The sequence below is a fragment of the Lissotriton vulgaris genome, chromosome 2_1, assembly GCF_964263255.1.
Source record: "Lissotriton vulgaris chromosome 2_1, aLisVul1.2, whole genome shotgun sequence".
Lineage (NCBI taxonomy): Eukaryota > Metazoa > Chordata > Amphibia > Caudata > Salamandridae > Lissotriton > Lissotriton vulgaris.
In genome coordinates, this window is record NC_141687.1 from 1,650,286,531 (window position 1) to 1,650,311,667 (window position 25,137).

A 25,137-nucleotide genomic window follows, 5' to 3' on the forward strand; every position below is an offset into this window, starting at 1 on the left:
GGTTCTCCTCGGGAACAAAAAGTAACTACAAAGAAAAGGAAACAATCATAAATCTTATGTTTTAAGAGATAAACACCTTGTTCGCTGTCTAGCTTCCATCAGCCTACCTCTATTGTTGGGTCATGGCTCCAACCGTGATTGCAGACAATTGTATTCCAAAAGAAGGGGAGAGGGAAGTGCTGGAATATAAACAAACGATAAGTGCGCTAAGTTTTGAGTAATACTAGTGCTGTTGTCACATATGTACGTTCTTACGTCACTCATTCATTCGGTTTCAGAATGTGCGCCTACCTGGGCGGTAATGCGTGATAGCTGAGAATTAAGTCCCCAATGGATCGGGCTCTGTCGTGAAGTTTCGCACGGGAACGCTGGAAAATCAAAAAGGGGAAACGTGTGTTACCGCTTGATTACTAGCGTGTCTATGGCGGTTGAGTTGCAACGTTCGCTGGCCCCCATGGAGTCATTCTTACCGTGGCTATGCACCGCGCTAGTTTTCGAAGTCCACTGCAGTTCGTACTTTTCCACTCCTTCCCCTTCAGTCTTCTGGGAGTGAGTGAACACAAACACTGTTATTGGCTGTGGGTGTGGCTACGCTCTGAGGAGTTATGGGAGATGTAGTCCCGTCGGCGCTGTTGAAAAACTAAAGTAGTTTACGTGTTCGATTTGTAGATTTCAGAAATCTCATTTAGTCCGTTGACTGCTGTGTCGAATTTCATTATTAGCAGGGCTTCTCTTTGGTTTAGTCGTGTCTCCAAATTGCCCCCTCTCGGATCATTTTCAATTTTCTACAGGACCGTCCACTTTAGTTTTTTTTATCGTGATTCTTGGCCACCCAGTGGTTCACTAAAGGTGCGTTTTCAACTTCTCTGCGCATTCTTGACTTGTGCTGGGTAATGCGTTGCCTGACCTCTTGAGTTGTTCTTCCTATGTATAACATTGGGCAGGGACATATTATAGCGTACACAACATTCCTTGTCTTGCAATTGGTAATAACTTCATGTTTCCAATTGATGTTATTAAATGAGAAAACCGACTCCTCTATGGTTTCTTCACAGCAAATACAGGTTCCACATTTGTGGTGTCCTGTTGTCGGTGGAAATCCAAACAGACTTCTTAGAGTCAGGCCTTTCTCAATTGGTAAAGCTGCTCTCACAATGTGGTTTGCCACACTTTTTTCTTTTTTGTATGCAAACAAAGGCGGCACTTTGAAGTCCTCATGTAAATCTTTTACTAGATGCCAGTTAGATGTTATCAGTTTTTTGAGTTGGTTGGCCGCTGGGCAAAAGGTCGAAACACAGACCAATAGTTTATGTTCCACTCTCGTTTTTTTCTGCATTAGTGTTTCACGTGGCGTCCACCATGCCCTTTTAAGCGAATTTTTTAATAGTTTTTTAGGGTACCCTCGATGGAGAAGCCTCTCCTTCAGTAGATTGGCATGCTCAAAATAATCTTCTTTCCGTGAACAATTCCTACGAATGGATTTTGCTCAGTTCCTAGATATCCTTAAACCCATTCTGACATTCCTTACTGAAACCTGGTTTGACCACCCATCAGACCCAGATCTTAACATTGTAGTGCCTGGCGGCTTTTCCATCTATAGACTAGATAGAGATGGCAAACCTGGGAATGGTCTGGCCATTCTGTATCAGAAAGCAGATAAAGCTACATTTATACCAGCCCACCTTTTGGGCGGGAAAGCAATCATGTTTAACTTTAAATGTGCTAACCAGCTACCTTCAATTGAATTCTAGTTTATCGTCACCCTACCCCTTCCAATCTGCAAATGCTTTTGAAATCCTGTATGGAACTACAAAAATTTACAGTTCCAGGGGATTTTAACTTTTTACTTAAAGGCAGCAACCAATCCTGATACAATCAAGCTGATTGATGGGTGCCGCAGTTTTGACCTCATTCAACAAATAGCGGAGCTTGCTCATAAGGCAAGTCACACCCTGGATGGGATTTTTACAAATGATCTCCGACTACAATTTTAAAAATCTTCCTCCCTGGTATGGTCTGACCATAATGCAGATTTTTTTACTTAACAGGAATCTGGCAGGAGCCTGATCAGAATTCCGGGTAAATCCCTTTTACTTTCCGCTGGTTAGATTCTGCTCTGACCCAGCTGGCGCCTGAATGACCTATTGTAAAAGACCCTCCACTCCGTGGTACATTCCCGAATTAAAATGCCTTAAACAGAAATGTCTGGCAGCTGAACGGCTATTGAGAAAAGATTATGATCGAATAGCTAAAGACCAGTATACCAGCATCAGCAAAGAGTACTACACTATGACTATTAGTACCAAAACTCTATTTTTTTCTACAAAAATAAAGAGAGCGAAACATTCTTCATGTGAGTTATTTAATACTATCACCTCTCTTATGAGTTTTAAAGAAGGTTCCCTCCATAGTATGGATCACAATAGCTGAAATCACATGGCAGACTATTTTCAAAATAAAATGCAGTGTATCTATGATGAAATTGTAGTGTAGCTGGATTTCTCGGCAGGAGGATGACAGCTTCTGATCAGTGTGTCAGCAGGAGAGTTGGCTTCCTTCGGCACTTGCTGTAGCGAGCTGCATCGTGCAAGTAGGTAATCAAACTGCACCGAACCACACCGTGCTTTGCCATAGCAAGTGGAAGTATATTTATACCTTGAAGGTGTTTAGGAATGCCAGTATTGACGTAAAAGTCAGACATATGAACGTCATGAATGAACCCCTAAGGAATAGATGTTCATGCATGATGTTCATGCATAATAAATGAGTTCTTGGAGAAATCAATATCCAGGCTAGGGGACGTCCCTTCTGCTTAAGAGTCTGGTTTTCCAAGAAATCGTTGTGACGTGGATGAACGGATGGAAGTAGCCTTGCCTGTGTTTGGGTACCATGGGCTGTGCCTAAATAAGGACTGGATTTCTATGCCTATATAAGGGTAATGTGTATTATACCTATATAAGGGCATGAAGGGGCAAATTCATTTGGAATCTAAAATAGAACTTTTTTGTACACATGGGGATCAATATTCAATCAATTGAAACATAGCGCCTCATTCTTCAATTTACAATGAAAGGCTTTCTGTGCATTGAACAGTCTAAACTGATTGTAGCTGGCAATTGTGGGCTTTTGTACGTGTTAGGTTGCAGCCATCTGAACTCGAGACTAATGTGGTTTAGGACAACATTTGTATACAGTTGATTACACAAAACAAAATAATCTTCTCTGCTTCTCAGATAACTGGAAGTTTCCTCTATACACTTGAATACAAGATGCACCATGTGATAGCAAGGATTATTTACTTAAAAAGATATCACTTATATTTTGATGCACCTTAAATCCCAACACATATTTCTGGCAGTCATCTCTATACAGCACTTGATCAATCTCAGACACAGAGCAACAATGAAAGTGTTGGATGTATGTGAGACAGCATAATGTAATTCTTCTCAGATGCTGTGTAAAAACCCTCTAACTCATTGAATAGGTCTAAAAAATGCTGAGCTCGTGTCCAAGATATGACTATGATTGTAGAAAAATATAATTGAAGTTTCTCAGTAGATGGAACTATTTAACTGACTCTGAATTGAAGAAATCTGGAAACAGTCTGGCTTTGTTGCCATAGTGCAAAATAAAAAACACAACACAGTATTCATAGTTTCTACAGTAGGTGATATGTGCCGTTTTTGTCTCTGATTAGTACCCCATTCGTGGAACCTGTAATATAGTTAAGGACCATGTGAAGGTGATGAATCTACCACAAATAGGGATAATCTAAAAGAGATGCCCTTAAATATGTTTCATTCTGCAACCATTGTTCCTTTTAGTGCTGGTGACCTATGCCTCTCCCAAGGGATCCTCAGTACCAGGTACCCACAGAGGTGGCAGGATTTCGGTGGAGCACTTGGATTTGAGAACCCCAAGAACAATATGTTACACCTGGGCTCGAGGGCTTGGAGTTTACTCACTGTGAAGGCGCCACTCCTGTTGGGCAGCAAAGACCTAAGGAGTCATTTAAAGTATGGCTGACAATTTTTCAGGTCAGCCATCTCCTCTGCCATCCCCATCAGGAGTGCACTCACCATACTTAAAGATTCCCACCTCTCAGACAGGGGTCTGTCTTTGATCAGTAATGCTGGCAATGCGGTGGTTCCATTAAAGACAGTGTACCTTTAATGAGAGAAAGATATATTGATATGCCCAGTTGGTTCCTCAAGAATAAACTCTCAAAGCGGTAAAGGTTTCTGGAAAATCAAACAATCTATGACCCCAATGTGCAGGGAGTTTTTTCAGGCCATTGAGTGATTACCCTGTCTGGACTACTGTGTGTCCCATCTCAAATAGACTGCTAATATGACCTGATTGCTCTCTGGCGAATCGGCACTTAAGTCATAGGATTCCAACCACAGAACCAGTGGAGGCTCCACAGTCTCTAAGAGTGGGGGAACTGTGAGACTGATGGGGTGGGATCACCTGTCTATTTCCAGTAGTCTGTATTTTCCTTAAAGATTTAAATGACAAATGTTGTTGATCACTTAAGTGTGCTTAAGCAATGCGGTTTCCCGAAAATCTTTCATAGAAGCACATTTTGCCTAGGGCCTATTGGATTCTCCTTTATGCATTCCTAGACGTGCATCTTTCTCTCTTCCTCTGTCCCCTACTATAAAGCCCTCTAAATTATAACCTTCTCCAACAGTTTCCATTTTTCATCTTCCACCACAAAATTGTAATCAACTTCACCCACCCGGCTTTAATAAACTATGCCCCTTCTCTTCTTCCGCAATGTGTACATTCCAAGAGTTGTTCAAATTCCCGACACCCCTTCGAGTGCACTGTTGGACCTCCGAGCCCTTCTTCCCTTTGCCACCGTATTCCCTCTTTTGCCTTTGAAAATACTTTGTTCCCCTCTGACTGTTTTTCCTTCTCCCTTTCAGTTCTGATGGCATCAAGACATATCGCAGAACCAGTTCGAAGACTTCCAACTCCAGCCTTTCACCTCAGAGCCCGGGGAGCAGCGAAGATGTGCCCTTGGCTAGGATGCCAGCTCCAGCCTCCAGTGTGCCACTCTTTCCAAGGAAACTTGTGCCGGTAAAAACTTTTGCCTGAGGCTGTTAGTGAGGTGTAATTATTATTTGATTATACCCAACAGGGTGTCCTGGTGCCAGGAGCAAAGAACTTCCTGGAAACAGAAGGAACATTTAAGTGACTAGCCAGGTTTTTCGGATTTCCTGAAAGAGGTCAGGTCATTTACGTTTTTGAGAGAAAGGGGAAGTTGGTTCCAAAGTTTTGCAGCAGAAAATGAGAATGCACATCCTTCCATTCTCTTTTTGTTGTATGTGGGGACTTAAAGCCACAATGCTGAGAACAATCTTAATGATCTTGAAGAGAGATAGTGCTAGAATGTTCTTCATAGGCATTGGGGACCTGACTTATAGAAAACACAATGTAAAAAACACACTGCCAGCATTTTCAAACTAAAAAGATTTTTTTTTAAATCAAGGGACTTTATTTTCTCCATTGACTGCAATTAAGTAAAGGCAATTTTAGGCAGGAGACTGCTAAAATAGAGTCCAATTACAAATTCAGGAGTCTCCCGCTTGAATCGGGGCAGTTGGTCTGTATTCTTGAACTGGCAGCGTTTAATGACGGGTATCCAAGGCATGGATTCGAGATGAGCAGATATAGATACTCTGGCTGGGAGGATGAGCCCCTACCGGATAGAGGCATTTTGGACAGTGTGCAACCGATGCAAAAGATAAGCAAGTAGACCCAAATATATTTAATTCATGTAGTCCAACCGTGAGGTGATAAGGGCTTCGATTAAGGTTTTCTGGGCTTAAGGAGGCAAGAGAGGGACTATTTTTCTAAGCATTCTCAGAGGATTACAGCAGGTACCTTCCACCTAGGTAATTTATATGGCGAAACAACATTTTTGTTAAAATGCCTTGACCCTAAATTCCTCACTTATGTGGAGGGCTCAGGGGATTGCGAAGCTCAGAGGACCTCCACTCTGAGGTCTAGATGTCAGTTTGAATCCCACAGATGAGGATTCTTGATTTTATCTTTTCTAAATTTCAAGCAACTGGTGTTCATCCATTTTGCCACAGTGCAGAAGCATGAGTGAACATGTTGGACAGCTCTCCATGTTTTATGTAATGCTAATGAGTTGTCATTCCTCCATGAAAAGGTGTTGTCCCATTAGGAGTAAGTATCACAAGGTTATACAGTTATCCTAATGGAATGGTGTATCCTGCAATGGGTGGGCTACTCCCCAGACCCTGTACCGGGCAGCTCTTCATATGTTGTCCTAGTCAATAGTGTCATGGCTGTCTGCATCTTCAGTTGGCATTCTACTCAAGGCTGTTTGAGTCAATTAAATAGTATAATTGTCCCCATATTTAAAAAAGGCAACAGGGGAGAGGCAAACTGCTACCATCCCATATCCCTTCTAGATTCATCAATAAAGATTATGGGGCGAATAGTCCTTAGAAGATTGGAGACATGGGTCTATGATGGTAACATCTTGAAAGAATCCCAATATGGCTTTAGGGGGGAGATGGGGGCAGTAGAGCAGTTCATAAATCTGAACTTGATCACTGGTAAATAAACACTGGCCAAGGAAGTAAACATCCATTTATGCTTCGCACACTTTAGTTTGGCCTTTGATTGTGTTAATCACGCTAAATTGTGGGAAGCAATGATTTATATGGACGCCCCAGATGACATTGTGTCATTTTATCACAACTTCATGCAAGACTGCCATCTAGAGTAAGGTATGGGAGGGAAGGAGAGTGCACCCTAAGTTTTAAGGTGTCCAGGCGAACAAGGCAGGGGTGTGTTATTGCACCCCTCTTCTTCTCTTTATACATTAATGGAATTGACAAAACCCTCCCAAGAATTGAACAGTGATGCCCCGAAAAAAGACTCTCGTCCAACCCCGCTGCTCCTGTATGCAGACAACGAAGTCTTAATATCTAGAACTGCAAACGGACTACAACAACTGGTCGAAGCTTTTGTCTCATACATGGAGCAAAAAGACCTAAAGTTTAATCTTACTAAAACATTTGTGATGTTCTGCGTACGGGGTAGGACTAAGAAAAAGACACTGTATGAGGGAACATTAGCTGACAGAAGTCCAAAGTTTCTCGTATTTAGACATTTTAATCTCCTTTAATAGTAATTGGGGCCCTCATATAGACCAGTTAAAACATAAACTTATCAGAACTATGGAGGCTGTTTTCAGATTTTTGTAATAAGAAAGGCAGTAGACGTATTTGCAGTAAATGCCTAAAAGTAGCAACCTATGGCTCTGTAGTATGGGGTACCGTCAGTGCAAATATATTACAATCCTGTGAAAATTATTTTTTCTGCCGTATGCTGGCTGTACCAAGGTCTACATCCGTATATCTCCTACATAAAGAATGAGATGCATCTAATGTTGCCGACCTAATACAAGAAAGAGCTTTATGCTCTTGGCATAACATCTGCTGCAAGGAAGGAACAAAGTTCACCAGGGACATAATTAAGGACTGCTTAGCACTGGAACATTTCAATAAAATCCCATGCCTAGTATATATGGATAAGCTGTTGAAGGAAATCGATGAAGAACTATCAGTGATAGACCCCGCTTATATTCTGCAATACGGCAAAAATTAAATTAAAAAGATTTACATGGAGAAACAAAGCCAACAAAGAGCTGGCAGAGAAGAGAAAAAAATGAGCATTTTCAAGATATATGGCTAGTATAAAGCTGTCTGGTCTACCTGAATATCTTGTTAAAGTTACAAATACCCATGACATATTTTACCTGACAAGGTTATGTTTGGGCACTGTCCATGAACTGGTGGATTTTCCAAAGCATGAAAGATGGCAAAAAAAGGTTTACAGATGCCCATGTGATGGGAAAACTACCCTGTTCATGATTCACTTTATGCTATTCTGCAAGTTCTATCGAGATATAAGGAGAATATTTTTACGGCAAATCTTTATGGCATAGAAACATTTCTTTTATAAGGATGCCGTGACTTTTATGTATACCCTCAATAATGAATTAGTATGCCGAGCTGTTGCTGGTTATATAAGCCTGGCTATAAACGAAGGAAATCACTTGCATTTTTAGATAACCTAGTCTATGAAGGCTGATAATTTTTACAATGTAAGGAAACAGGATGATTTTTATTAATGAAGTTCGAACTACTAATTGAATAAGTTTTAGTTTTATATAAGATGTATTCTCTATTTTATGTACTTTTGGGATTTATTGATAGAAGTTTTTTTTCTTATATGTGATATTTTCTCTTCGTATTTTATGCACTTTTATGGATCGATAAAAATATTCTTACTAAAGTTATTATGATTGGTCAATTGATGCTTAGTTTTTAAATTAACTTGATCCTTTATCCACAGAGAAAGGGGATTCCTCGGCAGAAACGAGCAAAGGCTGTTGTGGACTGCAAACTGGGCAAGGCCGGTGAGCTGAAGTTCTCTAAAGGTGATGTGATTGTGGTGACATCTGATGAGGACCTCAATTGCTGGGTGAGACCCTAAGCTTACTTTCTGGGGACATCTTGATGGTTTGAATACTGCTGGTTGAAAACCTCTTCTGTTCACCTGTGACCTGTATCTCAGGTGTTGAGGAGGAGGGATAAATATACAGAGGGATGCAGGGTAAGCTTTTCATTACTGTTAACACTCTTCTCTAATCGCGTTTCTTCTGTTCTAGGTGGGATATGTGGAAGGCAATGGATCCAGGATGGGCACTTTCCTTGCTACCTCGGTTCAACCTTTGCAAGATTGATTGCTGTGTCCATGTGTACTTAGAACTGGAAGAGAAACAACATGCTTCTCCAAAGCAACGTCTTGCACTAGGCAGTGATGCCACAGAAAGCAGGATGACCCGTTCACTGCCTCTGCGTTGACTCGGTGCTAAGAGATCCAAGGAAGAAAGGGAAGAACCACAAACCATGACCATTTTTGATAATGTACCACCAAGGACTTGGAAATACTTGGACTCACTTGCTGTTTGTGACTGTTTCAATGAGGCAAGGAAGGCTGCCTCTGGCTTTGCACTGCCCAGAGGGAGTTTTGCAGGCAGGATTGTTCTTGGTTCTTGGTGGAAAGGTGGAACCTTTTGGAGAACAAACAATTATGTCATTGTAAACCCCCAGAGACATTTGAAAGGATGGTTACAAAAAGCATCAAAATGTTGCCTAATTTCTCATCATGGGGTTAGTTTGTTTTGGTGAATACCAAAATATTTAAAGATATGTCCTTCCCTTTGAGCTAGGTGCTGGCCCTTTCTAAATATAACCCACCTGCTTTACAGTTTTTGCAGTGAGGTGTTTATAATGCAAGGCAGCCCTTCCGCCAATGGGATTGCATTTCAGTGGCTGCCATGGGCTATCTTCCAGTGTGTTTGGACATTCACCACAGAACAAGATAGACCTCCAGCAAAAGAGCCAGCTCGTCCTGGACTGAGACTGAAGTTTGCACAAGTAAGGAAGGCCATAATTTGATGCCAAGTTGGCTCTCAGTGGTCTCCTGGACACATGTCTGTTGACCGGGATGTGAGATGCTGACCAGCCAGGCGTACTGCCCTTTAGTCGGAAATGCTACCACCTAGGATGCCAGACTTCCCTCCGTTTTGTGATACGTTTTTCCTATTTGCGAGATTGCACCCCAGGGTTTGGAACTGCCGCCCAGAGTGGGAAATTGTTCTCTGAGGTGTGAGAGTGTTATCTTTTTGGCTAGATTTTCTGCTGAGCCAAATTGACCTATAAGGAATAAGACAGCATTTAGAAAGTGTGATTGGCCACTGGTAAGCCCTACTTCTTGCAAGGAGTGAAAACCTCCTACATGCAGTGCAAGCTCCTAGGGTGAGCAATGCATGAGCCAATGGTACAAGCCAGTATTCATGTGAATATGTATGGCATGTATATGCTGTCATCAGGGTCAAAGGGCAAAGATGAGTATGTTCTTTATTGCCTACATAGCAGACCTTTACACAGAGCTATGGTACCCTATTTTGGCATTCAGAAAGCTCATTTTGTAATGTGGCGTAGGAAGAGAACAGCCAAATCTCCCCACCATAGCCACCTTCAAATATGGTAGCATAAAACCCACCTTTTTAGCATTGCTTATCAGTGTTGGTTATACTGGCTATTTGAGAAGAAGTCTACTCTAGCAAATAAAATGCTGAATTTTCAATGTTTTAGAAAGTAACTGTAACTTTTGTATCCTCTCTAGTACACTTTTGACGCTTCCTACTGCACTTCTGGCAGTGGCTGTTTTAAAAAAAAATCATATGTGCTACCTCTGGTGTCTGTGGCAGTTGGCATACTTGGAAGATTTAAAAAAAACTAAAAGTCAAATGTTGCTCTGTCTGTTTTTTCCTGGAAATTAATAGGATTTCTTTTTACCTTTTAAAAGTTGCTTTTTCCTCCCAAGCTAGTTTTCTGATGCCTTGGTGATTACTTAGTTGCTGAAAGCTGTTGTGTGGGAATTGTGTAATTTCTGTACAAAAAAAGTGTGCTTCATGTGGTTTCCTATTGCATGCCCAGATCATAGCATAGTAGGGTCTCCGGCTTCTACTCAATAGGTATGTGATTCTGGTGTACATGCTATGTGCCTTTCACCACTAACTACTTGAAATAATGGCCAATACATCCTTTCATTCCAAATTGGAAAATGACTAGTAAGGGTACATTTTTAAACGATTTTTAGAGTAGAGTTAAAAAGTAGGCACACTAGAGTAGCAATATTTGGCTATTTTATTCAACATGGTCAGTATTTTTCTTATTAGAAGAAAAATTGTGTCTAATGGAATTTCAAATCATGTTACTATTGTTGTTGTTCTCAAGTTGGTTACTGTCCTTTTTATGCACATTCTGACAGGCAGTAGCACTTTTGTTTTGATTAATAATTCAATGAGTTGGAAATGGGGTCCTTTGGAACCTAGAGCTCACCTTCGCTGCATATACCCACAATACCCCAGGAGACAAACAGCAAATAGATTCATTCCCAATCTTACATTTTATCCAGAATTGGCGCCTAATGTTTTCTTGACTTTTTCTTTAAATTGGGCTTACAAAGTGATATTTTAACCGAAAGCAGAACAATCTACATATTCACCCATGTGGGTGGCAGGGTACAATGGTAGCTAGACATTTCGCTGCAAATAACGATTAAATATTCTGTTATCTTTCTGTCTACAAAGTAAGGGATCTTTCAAGTCAGTGTTTTGTCGTTTGCCGAAGACAACTTGGTTTGACAAATACCTCCAGCGTGAGGATAAATAGCAAAGTAAAGACTTAGTAGTCTCAGATGTTCAGTTACAAATACTTTGCCCCTCAGACAATCCAATTGGAGTTCTGAGTTTTAATGGGTCAGGGAAACAAATGTAAAGGAACAGAGGTACTTTTAGAAGAGACGAGTGTTGGCAGGGACCTGCAAAATGAGGTACTTTTAGAAGAGACGAGTGTTGGCAGGGACCTGCAAAATCCCTTAATCGAAGAGAGGGAGGCAGTGTTCAATTTTCAGTCATTAATGGAAGTAAACAAAAAAAATATAACAATGCTGTGCTCAAAACAAATATTTCAGTGTTTCAGTGAATATACATTCCAAATGTTTGCTTTCCTGCAAATAGACTCAGCTACTCTTTCTCAGATAATAACTGGAACAGATTAAGTGAATAATAAAGCCAGACAAAAAAAATGTATCCATCCCACCCAGTGGGTAAGGAAGAATAACTGGGCAATATAATTGCTAGCCCTCAATCGCGTCGATACCGATGTCACACATCTGGGATCCACAGGGGCACTCATGGTCATAGGAATTCAAAAAATGAACTGGGGCCAGATGCGCAGCTCCTACATGAAACTTAGGTGTAAAATGTTAATTTTCACAATTTAAAATAAAAAATATGTACAGTCAAACATGTGTCCAAGAATGTGTTTTACGTAACCTTTCATATATTCCTCTTCCGCCATCTTTCCTTCTTTTCTCTTACTCACATTACTTCCTTTTCCTCATTCTGTGAGAAATATTCAGAGATTCACAATCAAGAACCCTGTAACATAACACTTACTTTAATTTTCACATTGTATGAACAATTTACATGAATACCCATTGAATAATGTATAATAGCATATGACTGTTTGGATCACAGAATGTCAGTCTATTTCTCTTTAAATATTATGCTATTCTGATGGATACTTCTACCTGCAGATTCCTTACCTGTAGAATAATCCGAGGTCTCAAACGGACTGGTACGGGGTAATGGCTTCACAGCGACACCAGAAGTGGTCTCTGAAGCCATATAGCGGCCATCGCAGCCTAACAGCGTTAGTTTCCTTCTTTCCCTGCCTATGATGCAGATCCGGAGCTCACTCTCTGAGTGTTTCCTCTCAGAAAATGTATTTCTGCAGTACAATGTCTCCACCGAAGAAATCCGGGTTCAAACCCTGTGAGAACTGTGAGGGCCCGATGTCGATTACCGTTCCCCATTCCATCTGCCTCTGGTACTTCAGCTCAGACCATGACTCCCATACCTGCGACTCTTGCTGAAGCATGCACGTGAAGGCCATTAGAGAGCAGAATTTAAAATACTTTGGAGTCTGAGACAGGGAAGAAAAGCAGTCTGCAACGTTTATGACCTCACTCTAGGTCGCCCTTATTGCACACTTCAAAAGGAAAGTAAAAGGAACACAAGAAGCATCACAGCATGCAAAAGACAAGTTGAGATTTCCTCAGGCTCCCATAGCGTCTTTATCTTCAGAATTGGAGTTGGTGGTCATGGAGCCAGTTGATGCGCCACCGAGTGGGCCCACTCTGGTGACTTCAGTGGACTTAGCCAAAACCCACCTCAACATCCATCAATGCCGCTCCCATCGTTTTGGAAACATTTGCCAGGGCCTTCACAACCTGAGTTTCCGATGCTGGCTCCACCCTTCCTTGAATTTCAAACTCTGGGCCTGGAAGTGGCGACATTTTTGTACGCCATGTGCTCATTCTTTATGAGAGCATCAGTACCATCCGGCACACCTTTTGGTCCCATGGCTTCTCATGACACCCTCAATGTTCATGCCTACGGCTCTGATGCTGCTTGGTACCATTCCACCTGGTCTGACGCCGACTCCACATTTATTTGACTTGGTGAACCACTACTCAATGCCTCAACCGACTTCCTTGAATGGTGGCACCTTAAAATACACTATTGACACCACTTCCACCTCTGCCACTGGCACCCGACCACAAAGTCGTGCCACAGAACAGGTCATGAAGTGAGACCCAAAGGCTGGTGGAGGAATATACAGGAGCTGCATGCATGACCTGTTTGGCACAGAGTCAGATCTCGTCTATATGGGAGTGATAATAGTGAAGAAGGGCAAGAATAACCAGGCCTTTCATCAGTTAGCGCCTTGACACTTCGCCTGAATTTGAGAGGGAATTTCCAACCGGACCACTCACACCAGAAGGAATGCCATTTCATGCTGTTGTGAAAAAGGCTACTGAGAGGTCTTAAATGTACAACTACCAACATCTGAGGTTAAGATCAATTTTCTCACAGAGGTCCTCTTGCCAACAGCACCCACTGTGTAACCCCTCCTGTCCTTATATTCTCTTTGTAGACCCTGTCATGGCACAGACTATCTTCCACCACTGCAGTTAACAGGCTGGTGACACGCTGTTATCATCTGGCTATAGGTAAACCACCCTTAACCTGAAAGCCTGCAGTTCAATGGAGATACTCGTTTGCAGACAAGGCTGCCTCAGCGTTGGAGAGGTTCAAGGCGAGCAAGGGTATACAGCTTGCTCCTTGGGACAACAGTTTGACCCTCTCAAGAGATTATCACAATATGTGTTTTGCCATCTGGAACAATAGTAGCCTCAAACCCCGCAGCAACCAAATCCATTGGTCAGACAGGGCATAGGCAAAGCCAGAGGAAAGGGTTGTGGATCCACCCTACATCCCTCCTCCTTTTCCCCTGCACCACCAGGCAAGCAGCCCTATATCTCTTCCCGAAGCCCATTAGGAGCCTGTAGGCGGCCTAGTGTCCTTCTTTCTCACGGCCTCGAATGTCATTTTTTCATGCCAGTGGGTCTTTCAAATAGTGGAAATGGGCTATACCTTTTCCTTTCCCCAGGTCCACCCCTCCAGACCACCTAGCCATATTGCAACAGGAGGTAGCAACAAACCTATTAAAAGGATCAGTGGAGTGAGTCCCAAAACAGGAAAAGGGTAATGGATTTTACTCACGTTACTTCCTGGTGCACAAGGATGGTGGTCTGTGTCTGATCCTCAATTATAGAACTCTGAACTTCTACATGACAAAGGAGAAGTTTAAGATGCTGACTCTTTTAAGAGTGTTGCTGGTGCTGGGTCTTGGAAACTGGATTGTGTCTGTTGAATTACATGATAAGTATTTTTACATCCCCATCTTTTTTTGTTGTTGAATATATCTCTTTAATGGTTTTACATATATGCATACATGTGGGGATGACAGTGGCACAAATACCTATGTAGCACCAACATTTGAGCAACTGCTATTCTACCCATAGTGTACAAGCGAAGGGTCTAATAAAATTGCACCGACTGCCTAGTGCTAGACACCACCTTAGTCAAATTCCTCTATATTAGGTCCCTGTCAGCGTGGTAAACATTGACCCCTCAGGTATTTAAATGTGTCATATCTCCATTCAAGTCCATTGTGTGCTGCCCCTACATACTCATTATCAGTTAGGGGCTTAAATGAAAGCAAGCATGTTTTGGCTTTATTGAGTCTAAACCCAGACATTTCCCCAAATTCCTCTAGTGAACCCAGAATGGAGTGAAGGGTCTGTTGTGTATTAGGCAGATATAAGAGCTTGCTATTCGCATACAGGGCGATGGTGCCCCAAGTTCCATTGTTTGGTTTTACGCACTACGGGCCCCTGAGGCTAAATTGAGCTGCAATTGCTTCCATGGTAAGTGTAAATATCAAGGTCATTAGTGGGCATGCCTTCCCAGTGGCCGACATATATTGGGAATGATTCAGAGACTTATCTACCTGTGCTTACCCTCGCAGTTGAGGCCAAGTGTAAGAGTCCTATCCATCCTCTAATCTCTGTTCCAAACCCCATTCTCTCCAGCACCCATAAGGTACTGTCACCGTAACAAAGGATTTCTCATTGTCTTGGGACATTGCCAATGTGGGTATTCAATCTTCTGGCACCGTCCCCATTATAGAAAACAACTACCTAAGGTTGAGGAAAGTGTTACTCCCTGCTACCAATGCATTCTGGTCCGGATGCACCAGTTTGGTGATTATGGTGGTCAATCTATTGGCTATCACCTTGCCAAGTATTTTGCAGTCATTGTTAAGTAATGAGAAGGGCCATTTGGAGCACACGCCCATAGGTTCGCAACCTGGCATAGGGAGGCCAACTATCAATGCCGGTTGTAATGTCTGGGGTAGGGATCTAGTCTTTTTAGCTTCTCTATAGAGTTGAAGATGCTTTGGGGAAGATTTTGTACAATAGTTTACATAAAACTCCACCGGAAGCCATCGACACCCAAGGTTTTGTTGCTCACCACCTGAACTATTGCTGCGCATACATCCGCATATCATAAGTGGCTCGTCTAAAATAGATCTCTGCAAAGGTTCGAAGTGTGGTATAGGCAATCTGTCACATAAGAGCCCAAAGTGTCTACAGCTGTGTATAGTGCCGCATAGTAAGTCACAAACAATTAATTTATAGTCACTTGTTAGGTGACCATTCCACCTGCAGGTGACATTATAGCCCAATGGGGGTTCTAGATATGTCTGCGCAGAGGAGCCATGCCAACAGGTAACTCACCCTACCCCCTTTTGCATGCTGCAGGTCACATATTCCCTATAATCAATATGCCAAAGTTGGTCCACCAATATACTGTGTCCTGATACAAGTTTGTGAGGCCACATGGTGTCCTAGTTCGTTCTCCAACTGCACCTCAGCTTCCTGTATTTGGAGTTCCAAGGTGTTCATCTTGTTGGTTAAGGCGTGTTTTACCCCAAATTATGTCTGAATGCACATCACATGGTCTGCTGTCTTGAATGCATCATAGTCAGTGCTTCTGATGGAGGCTGTGCTGTTGTTGTCATTTAACTATTGTGTATATATGCGCGGGGTATATCCAAATCACCCTCCTATACCTGGGTATGGGACACTATCATGTACAAAAAAGATAGGTATGGAGGAATTAATACATAACTTTTATTTTAGCAAAGGAAACATTCAATTACCATATCTTCAGCCTTTTAGTCCTTCAAAAATATATTGTCTAATAATTTAAGACACACATATACAGGGGGACCGATCTATGAACAGAACCTAATGAAAACGTAAGGACATACAAAAGTACATGTGAAAAAGTAAATAAAAATAAAAAAAAAATATATATATATATATATATATATATATTCCTCACAAATGTCCCCGTAGCAGAGGGAACTCCATTGGTTGGTGCTCGCGTTTGGAGACCGGGAGCGTGTCTCCTAGGTAATTTTATGAACAAAAGGCAAGGACGCGGCACTCCTCTTGAACACGATAGTTTATTTTAGGTCTCTTAGCAAAAACTCCTACGCGTTTCGAACTAACGTTCTTGGTCACGGCAGTGTTCTACAAGAGTCCCTTTTCACTTTCCACCATTTATACTATTCACTCAGTTGAACAAAATGAGGAATTATGGGCCTTGTAGTTTGTACATTAAACGTGTGTTTTTCAATATCAAAACAAAGCATTTATGTAGGGCTTTGCGTGTGGGTGACATTTCTTATAAGAAATGTTCTAACATAAATTTTATAACAATAAAATTATATGCTAATAATTAAATTAAATTCGAAATTGAAGTCCATTTTGTGCTTTCACAATAAACACTTTACATCAAGGACCTTTCTTATAACGTTTTGCGTTATAATTCGTTAGACGGGCTGAGTGCCCTATGTCCCACACTTTTCCCCTTGATTAAACGTTGCGGCCTTTGTAATGTTCCTTCACACAGGATTTTACATAAAGTCAATGATCAGTGTTTTTCAGAGGTGTACATGCATCTCCTCGTCTGCGTTCAACCCTCTTGGCTGTCTTGTTTTGAACTTAATTATAAGTTTAGACTCCAAACGTCTCAATTTCAGAAGTCTGTCTCCCCCTCTTTCCTGGGTAGGGATGGATGCTAGTCCCAAATATCTTATATCTTCCCAGGTTTTGCCAGTATGTGTTCTTAGATGTTTCGCCATGGCATAGGTGTTGTCATTATTTTGTATTGCCCGAATGTGTTCTAAAATTCTCTTCTTGAGAGGACATTTGGTACTCTCAATGTATTCTTTTCCACATTGACACATGAGCATGTATACAACAAAGGAGGACTCGCACGTTATTTTTGTTCTGATTATGAAGTCTTTGCCTGAAGGGTCTGCAATAGATGTTGCGTTTTGACCTATTCTGCATGCTTTGCATGTTTTACATTTGGTAAATCCAATGTTTCTTTTCTGTAGCCAGTCTTTCTGTTTTGTCAGTGAGAAGTGGCTGTTTACCAAATGGTCCGAGAGATTTGGCGCTCTCCGATATGTTACTAAAGGGCCAGTTCCAATGTCATTTCCAATGTCCGGATCTTTCATTAAGATATGCCAGTATTTAGCCAGGATTTTTTGAATTTTATAACTTTCTTTGTTATATGTAGCAATCATTCTCGGTTTTTCTTCATGCTCTGTTGTTTGTTTGTTTTCTTCAGGTTGTTCAATTTCTTCTGATTCACTAGGTCTTTCCAAGTTTAGTGTTTCCAATCTTGTTTTACATTTAGCTTTGTCTTCCCCAATGGTTATATCTCTGTGTTTATAACCCCTTTCAAGAAATCTATTTCTCGTGTCATCAAATTTTTCCTCCAATTCCTCTTCTGTTGAGCAATTTCTTCTCATACGGAGAAACTCACCGTAAGGTATGCTTTTAACCAGTTTTTGGGGATGGAAACTCAAACCGTGCAGGATGCTGTTTGTTGCCGTTTTCTTTCTGTGGGTAGTCGTCTCAATTTTGTTGTTATGTACAAAGACTTTGATGTCCAAGAACTCAATTTCTTTCTGACATATGTTGTACGTGAACTTTAAGCCAACATCATTTGCATTGAGGACATCAAAGAAGGTTTTAAACTCAGATGTGCTTCCCTTCCACAAGAGAAACAGGTCATCTATGGCTGTTCCACACTTTTGCTGGTACATTTTGTGGTTGAATAAGAAGACATTATTGTATAGGCACATCCTGATCCTGTTCCCCATCACTTATTTCTGACTCTGATCCACTCATTTGGGTAGTTCCCTTCTTCGTTTCATCCCATTGTTTTTTTGCTGTGTCGAATTTTCGTGCAAAGGTTAGAATTGTGCCAAACTTATAATCATCCTCATCGCGATCTAGTTCCCACCCTGACATCTTATATAAAAGACTCTGGAGATTTCTTAAAAGTGCTTATGAACACAGATTGGCATCCAACCTACTCATTGATAACGATAGACGTGGCGTCGCTTTACACCTCCATCAGCCACGAAATTGGGATCAAAGCCATAGAGTTTTTTCTGAAACAAAGGCCTATAACAGAAAGAGTACATTCGAAAATGCTAACTGAGATGATCAGGATGTGCCTATACAATAATGTCTTCTTATTCAACCACAAAATGTACCAGCAAAAGTGTGGAACAGCCATGGGAGTTTCCTTCTCTCCAAGCTATGCGAACCTCATGATGGGGTGGTGGGAGAGGAGCATAGCTTGGAGAGAAGAAAACGACCAATACATGGCCAAAGTAGCACTTTGGGTGAGGTTCATAGATGACCTGTTTCTCTTGTGGAAGGGAAGCACATCTGAGTTTAAAACCTTCTTTGATGTCCTCAATGCAAATGATGTTGGCTTAAAGTTCACGTACAACATAAGTCAGAAAGAAATTGAGTTCTTGGACATCAAAGTCTTTGTACATAACAACAAAATTGAGACGACTACCCACAGAAAGAAAACGGCAACAAACAGCATCCTGCACGGTTTGAGTTTCCATCCCCAAAAACTGGTTAAAAGCATACCTTACGGTGAGTTTCTCCGTATGAGAAGAAATTGCTCAACAGAAGAGGAATTGGAGGAAAAATTTGATGACACGAGAAATAGATTTCTTGAAAGGGGTTATAAACACAGAGATATAACCATTGGGGAAGACAAAGCTAAATGTAAAACAAGATTGGAAACACTAAACTTGGAAAGACCTAGTGAATCAGAAGAAATTGAACAACCTGAAGAAAACAAACAAACAACAGAGCATGAAGAAAAACCGAGAATGATTGCTACATATAACAAAGAAAGTTATAAAATTCAAAAAATCCTGGCTAAATACTGGCATATCTTAATGAAAGATCCGGACATTGGAAATGACATTGGAACTGGCCCTTTAGTAACATATCGGAGAGCGCCAAATCTCTCGGACCATTTGGTAAACAGCCACTTCTCACTGACAAAACAGAAAGACTGGCTACAGAAAAGAAACATTGGATTTACCAAATGTAAAACATGCAAAGCATGCAGAATAGGTCAAAACGCAACATCTATTGCAGACCCTTCAGGCAAAGACTTCATAATCAGAACAAAAATAACGTGCGAGTCCTCCTTTGTTGTATACATGCTCATGTGTCAATGTGGAAAAGAATACATTGGGAGTACCAAATGTCCTCTCAAGAAGAGAATTTTAGAACACATTCGGGCAATACAAAATAATGACAACACCTATGCCATGGCGAAATATCTAAGAACACATACTGGCAAAACCTGGGAAGATATAAGATATTTGGGACTAGCATCCATCCCTACCCAGGAAAGAGGGGGAGACAGACTTCTGAAATTGAGACGTTTGGAGTCTAAACTTATAATTAAGTTCAAAACAAGACAGCCAAGAGGGTTGAACGCAGACGAGGAGATGCATGTACACCTCTGAAAAACACTGATCATTGACTTTATGTAAAATCCTGTGTGAAGGAACATTACAAAGGCCGCAACGTTTAATCAAGGGGAAAAGTGTGGGACATAGGGCACTCAGCCCGTCTAACGAATTATAACGCAAAACGTTATAAGAAAGGTCCTTGATGTAAAGTGTTTATTGTGAAAGCACAAAATGGACTTCAATTTCGAATTTAATTTAATTATTAGCATATAATTTTATTGTTATAAAATTTATGTTAGAACATTTCTTATAAGAAATGTCACCCACACGCAAAGCCCTACATAAATGCTTTGTTTTGATATTGAAAAACACACGTTTAATGTACAAACTACAAGGCCCATAATTCCTCATTTTGTTCAACTGAGTGAATAGTATAAATGGTGGAAAGTGAAAAGGGACTCTTGTAGAACACTGCCGTGACCAAGAACGTTAGTTAGAAACGCGTAGGAGTTTTTGCTAAGAGACCTAAAATAAACTATCGTGTTCAAGAGGAGTGCCGCGTCCTTGCCTTTTGTTCATAAAAAAAAAAAATATATATATATATATATATATATATATATACAAAAAAACAATAAACTCAACTTAACGTTGGCAATACCCAAACATATTTATACTAGTGTTCACACATTTATTCTGGGTGATTCACTTAGAGGTAGTCTAAGTGAACACTTTTGGCTAGGGCACCTCTTTTCCTATGGCTCTACTGTGTCACAAAAAGTTATTACAACTCCTTATAAATTTGGCAGGACTTCCTCCACAAAATTTGTTGACGCGGATGCGTTTCAGCCTTTTGATTCTTCTTGGCCTTCTCAGGGCAAGGGCAATAGGACAATAATAATGAGTTCTTTCGTGTGTCGCGTGTACCACAAACCCGGGTCTGTAGCGTCTCTAGAAACTTTTAACAAGAGGAATCCATAGGGAAGTGGGAAAAAGGTGTCCCTACTATGGTTGGGAACACACTTGTTGTTTTTGGATACCCCTCACACACCAACAGGCCCCTTGGTGTCATGCTTCGTCATCGGGGTCCTCGCATCCCTCTACGGGATGCGGCGTGCTGCGACCGACGATTGCATGGGAGCACTGATATGACTATGTGTGGTGTTAGTGAGGGAGAGTGTAAGTGAGTGTAGTGGTGGGGTTTAAATAGTGAGTGAAATTAAAAAGTGCCTGGCTCGTGGGGTAGCAATGAAACTTTAATTGGCCCCCGGGCTGGTATTGTTAAAAAGAGTTAGAGGTGTTAGCGCTATTTATGTGCGCCACCTCCTATGTGTGTGTCAACATGTTTCGATGTAAAAACATCCTCTTCAGGACTGGGGTACACAAATCCCCACCTTACTCACGTTTTCTATTTATGCTTTTTTTTTTTATTCTAAAAAAGTGAAATCTATAAGTGCAGGTATATCAATGTACCTACAGAACAACCGCTATTTTAGCTGACCTGAAATGGAAAAGACAAAAAGTTTTTTCAGGTGGTCCATCCCATCAAAACACCAGAGGTATGTTTACCCGTGGATGTGGTCATGAAAAGGTGCGGTTAAAAATGTCCAGACACGTTTGTGTCATTCTACACACAATGAGCGTGCCTATGGTGAATAATTATTGGTGAAAAATTATTTTTAGAAACACCTCAAACCACCTCTCTTACAGGTGAGAATCATCCGTAATCGGTGCCAAGACTTCTATGGAACGGATCGAAACTTTGCCTCCTGGTCAGCCCTCCGGAATTGCAACAAATTCTCTCACACTCCTATACTCCAGCTGTACACGTACACAGCTGCTGGAAAGTTACTGTTAGTAGCATAACTCCCCACCAGTGACAGATGTTTCCCATCTAGCACCCCCTCCATCACTACACAAAGCCACTCCTTGTCAACGGCATTCAGTGAATTACCATGGGGACTAAAAAAGGAAATCCATACCATCATCTCTCTTGTGTATTTAGAGCAGATAGTGCCCACCACCTGTCCCCACCACCTTTAAAGATTGTAGAGTTCAACGGAGGTCAGATGTGTCTCCTGTAAGCAATGCATCACCCAACCAGCGAATGCTCTCATCTGGTGGGCTGGCGTACCAAAGCACAGGTGAATCACGATGAGCTGACAGTGGCTCCCCTGACCATAGGAGGCGGGGGCCCCGGAGCAGTCTATACCAACAGCGCCAAAGACCCACCTTGTGCAACACTCCTATACAAGAGAAGAGTGGTCCGAGAATGAGCAGAACACTCATGCACTGAACAAGGCATTGTGGTATCTGTACCTTTTGAGCGAAATCAACATTTCACGGAACACCTGTAGCCCCACTCTTTTCTCCCTCATGAGTGGGGGATGCCATAGTGGCACATCTGTGCAGCCTGAGGGACCTACAGCGGAAGCACCATACAGGACCCAGTTGGTCACATCAGAATTTTTTTTCATTTTGTGGTAGATTTATGCACTCCAAATTTGCAGTGCTCCCTTTTGACTTAGCCATGGCAAATTGAACCTTCATGAAGGTGATGGCAGTGGTTGTAAACTACCACAGAAAATGGGGCATCCCCATTTTCCATTCTTGGTCACCAGAGGTGGTACTGCTCCATCTACTGTCAACAGTGTCTCTGCTGCTCAACTTGGGCTTTTCGATCAATGAGCCCAAATCTCACTGTGCCCCTCCCATTGATCCAGTTCATAGGCTTGGTACTAAACACGACCCTTCCCCATGCCTTTCCTCCTCCTCAGAGAATTACCGACATTCAGAAAATAGTCACATCCTTTTAACAAGGTATGCTTGTTCCACTTCTGAAGGTTCTGAGATTTCTGGGTCTGCTACCTTCCTGCATTCTCTAGTCACTCGCACACATTAGCACATGAGGGCCCTGCAGTTGTGATTCCGCAGGCAGTGGCTACAGTATGAGGAAGACCTATCAAACTCCATAAATATATCCCCAGCAGCACCAGAGAGAGAGTGAGAGAGAAAGGAGTGGTGAGGTGAAGCACATGAGGACGCAGCAGTCAGGGAAGTGGCAGTACCAGTCAGAGAAAGAAGCAGCAGAAGTAGGTTGGTGGAGGAACAAGGTGAGCCTCAGCTATGGGATGTCCTTCACTCGTCCTCCGGTACTGGCTATGGTAGTGATGGATACCTTCAACTCAGGGTGGTGAGCTCAGTTGGGGGATCTGCAGATCAGAAGCCTTCGGTGTTTAGGAGAACAGGTTATTCACATCAATATTTTGGAACTGTGTGTGTTTCGGCCGTCGCCAAGGCCTTCCTGTCCTCCATTCACGGTGGTCTGTCCAGATCTTGACAAACAACATGACTGCAATGTGGTATGTCAACTAGCAAGGGTGAATAAGCGCTCACTTCTTTTGCCTGGAGGCATTGAAACTATAGTCTTGGGCACACCACCAAGGAATCTGGTTAACCGCCAATCACTTAGCTGGGTCTACGAATGTCAGAGCCAACTGCCTTAGCCAGCATTATTTTGTCAATCACAAGTGGCACTGCCTGCCAGAAGTGGTCCAGTATATCTCCGCCCAATTGGACACTCCTCAGATTGACCTTTTCACCTCACTGGACAATGCTCAATGTCACAATGCCAGCAGTTCTTTGTCCTACAGGATCTGTTTTGGGGAGCAATGGGATATGCGTTCAACTGAAATTGAATTTTCCACTGCACTATGCATTTCTCCCATTCTCTTGACTCCTCAGGTTCGGAGGAATATATGCCAAGACCAGGCCAAGGTTATTTTTTATTGCCCCTTTTTGGCCAAGGAGGGTGTTGTATGTAGATATTCGACACTCGTCCACACGTCCTCCACTCAAGCTGGCATTCAGACTGGACCTTCTCTCCCAGTCTGAGGTAATAGTTTTGCACCCGAATCCCTGAGGCCTCCACTTACATACTTGGAGATTAGGTGGGGATATTTAAGCTTCTTTCAACTGCTTCTGGAGGTGGTTTACATCATTCTGTCTGCTCGTCGCCACTCCAAAAAACAGCTTGCTGTGCGCAAACAACAATGTAGACCCTTTGGAGGCCAAACTGTCACAAGTCCTGCAATATATGCTTTCCCTTACCCAGTGGGGTTGTGCAATTGGCACTGTCAAGGGATATTTAGCAGTGTTGTCAGCATTCCTCTGTCTGTCAGACCAGCTGTCCCTTTTTAAAACTCCCATTGTAATGATTTTTATAGGGGTTGACAAACATGTTCCCCCAGCCCCCTTTGTAGTACCCCAAAGGGATCTTAATTTAGTTTCTACTTTTCTATTGGAGACTTCATTTGAGGCCCTGTTGTTCCTTAAAGATGTTCACTCTCAAAACAGTAATTTCTGTTCTTATTACTTCAGCAAGAGGAGTGAGCGAATTACAAGCTATTAGTTGTCGTCCACCCTTCCTTTTCTTGTGACGTGTTGAAGTTGCGTACCAAGGTTACTTTCCTGTAAAAAGTGGTGACTCTCTTCCACCTGGATCAGTTTATCACCCTTCCCACTTTTCACCACTGCTTGATCCCACTAGGGAGGAGGAGCAGTTGCATAGGTTGGACTTTCACTAGCGGTGAACTACTATCTAGACAGTACCAAGGACAACCGGCTGAATGATCATCTTTTCTGTGGGTAATGTGGTGCCAAGAAGAGGAAAGCAGTACAAAAGAGGATCATCTCAAGGTGGATGTTACTTTGCATCCAAACATGTTACACTTTGGCCAAAAAGGATCACCTGGAAGGAATCAAAGCCCATTCCCCCAGGGCCCAATCCACTACTCCAGCCCTTGGGAGAGGCATTCCCTTAGCAGACCTTTAAAAGGTAGTGACTTTGGCGCCACTGCACCCTTTCGCCAAGAATTACTGCCTGAACTGTGAGGCACGTAGAGCAGCAACTTTGCAAGATGAGTCTTGCAGGATTTCCTTGTCGAATCATCCATCAAACCTCATCCTGGGCAGGGTATTGCCTTGGAAGCTATTTTACAGGTAAGGAATCTGCATGTGCAAGAAGCCATCAGAAGAAAAAGATACTTACCTGTGGCAACGATCTTTCTGGTGGATACTCTGCCTACAGATTCCTCTTAGAACCTCATTTGATGGATGTGTTCTACGGAAAGTTAATATCCCAAATTGTGTTTTGGTACTGCACTATTCTTGGATTTCATGCTATCCATTTGCCTTGAAGGTGGGGGTAAAATGGATGTAAACT

At 42.0% G+C, this 25,137-nt stretch overlaps 1 protein-coding gene across 2 annotated transcripts in view; it reads left to right on the forward strand.

Annotated features, from left to right (window-relative positions):
* The window catches only part of ASAP3 (ArfGAP with SH3 domain, ankyrin repeat and PH domain 3), a 398,324-nt gene extending 386,394 nt beyond the window's left edge, over nucleotides 1–11,930 (forward strand). For both annotated transcript variants that reach the window (XM_086957571.1, XM_086957572.1), the window contains 4 exons: nucleotides 4,932–5,085; nucleotides 8,404–8,532; nucleotides 8,720–11,409; nucleotides 11,455–11,930. In XM_086957571.1, coding sequence (XP_086813697.1) covers nucleotides 4,932–5,085; nucleotides 8,404–8,532; nucleotides 8,720–8,794 — 358 coding nt within the window. In that variant the 3' untranslated portion in view covers nucleotides 8,795–11,409; nucleotides 11,455–11,930. The remainder of the gene's footprint in view (nucleotides 1–4,931; nucleotides 5,086–8,403; nucleotides 8,533–8,719; nucleotides 11,410–11,454) is intronic.
* Nucleotides 11,931–25,137: the final 13,207 nt, after the last annotated feature.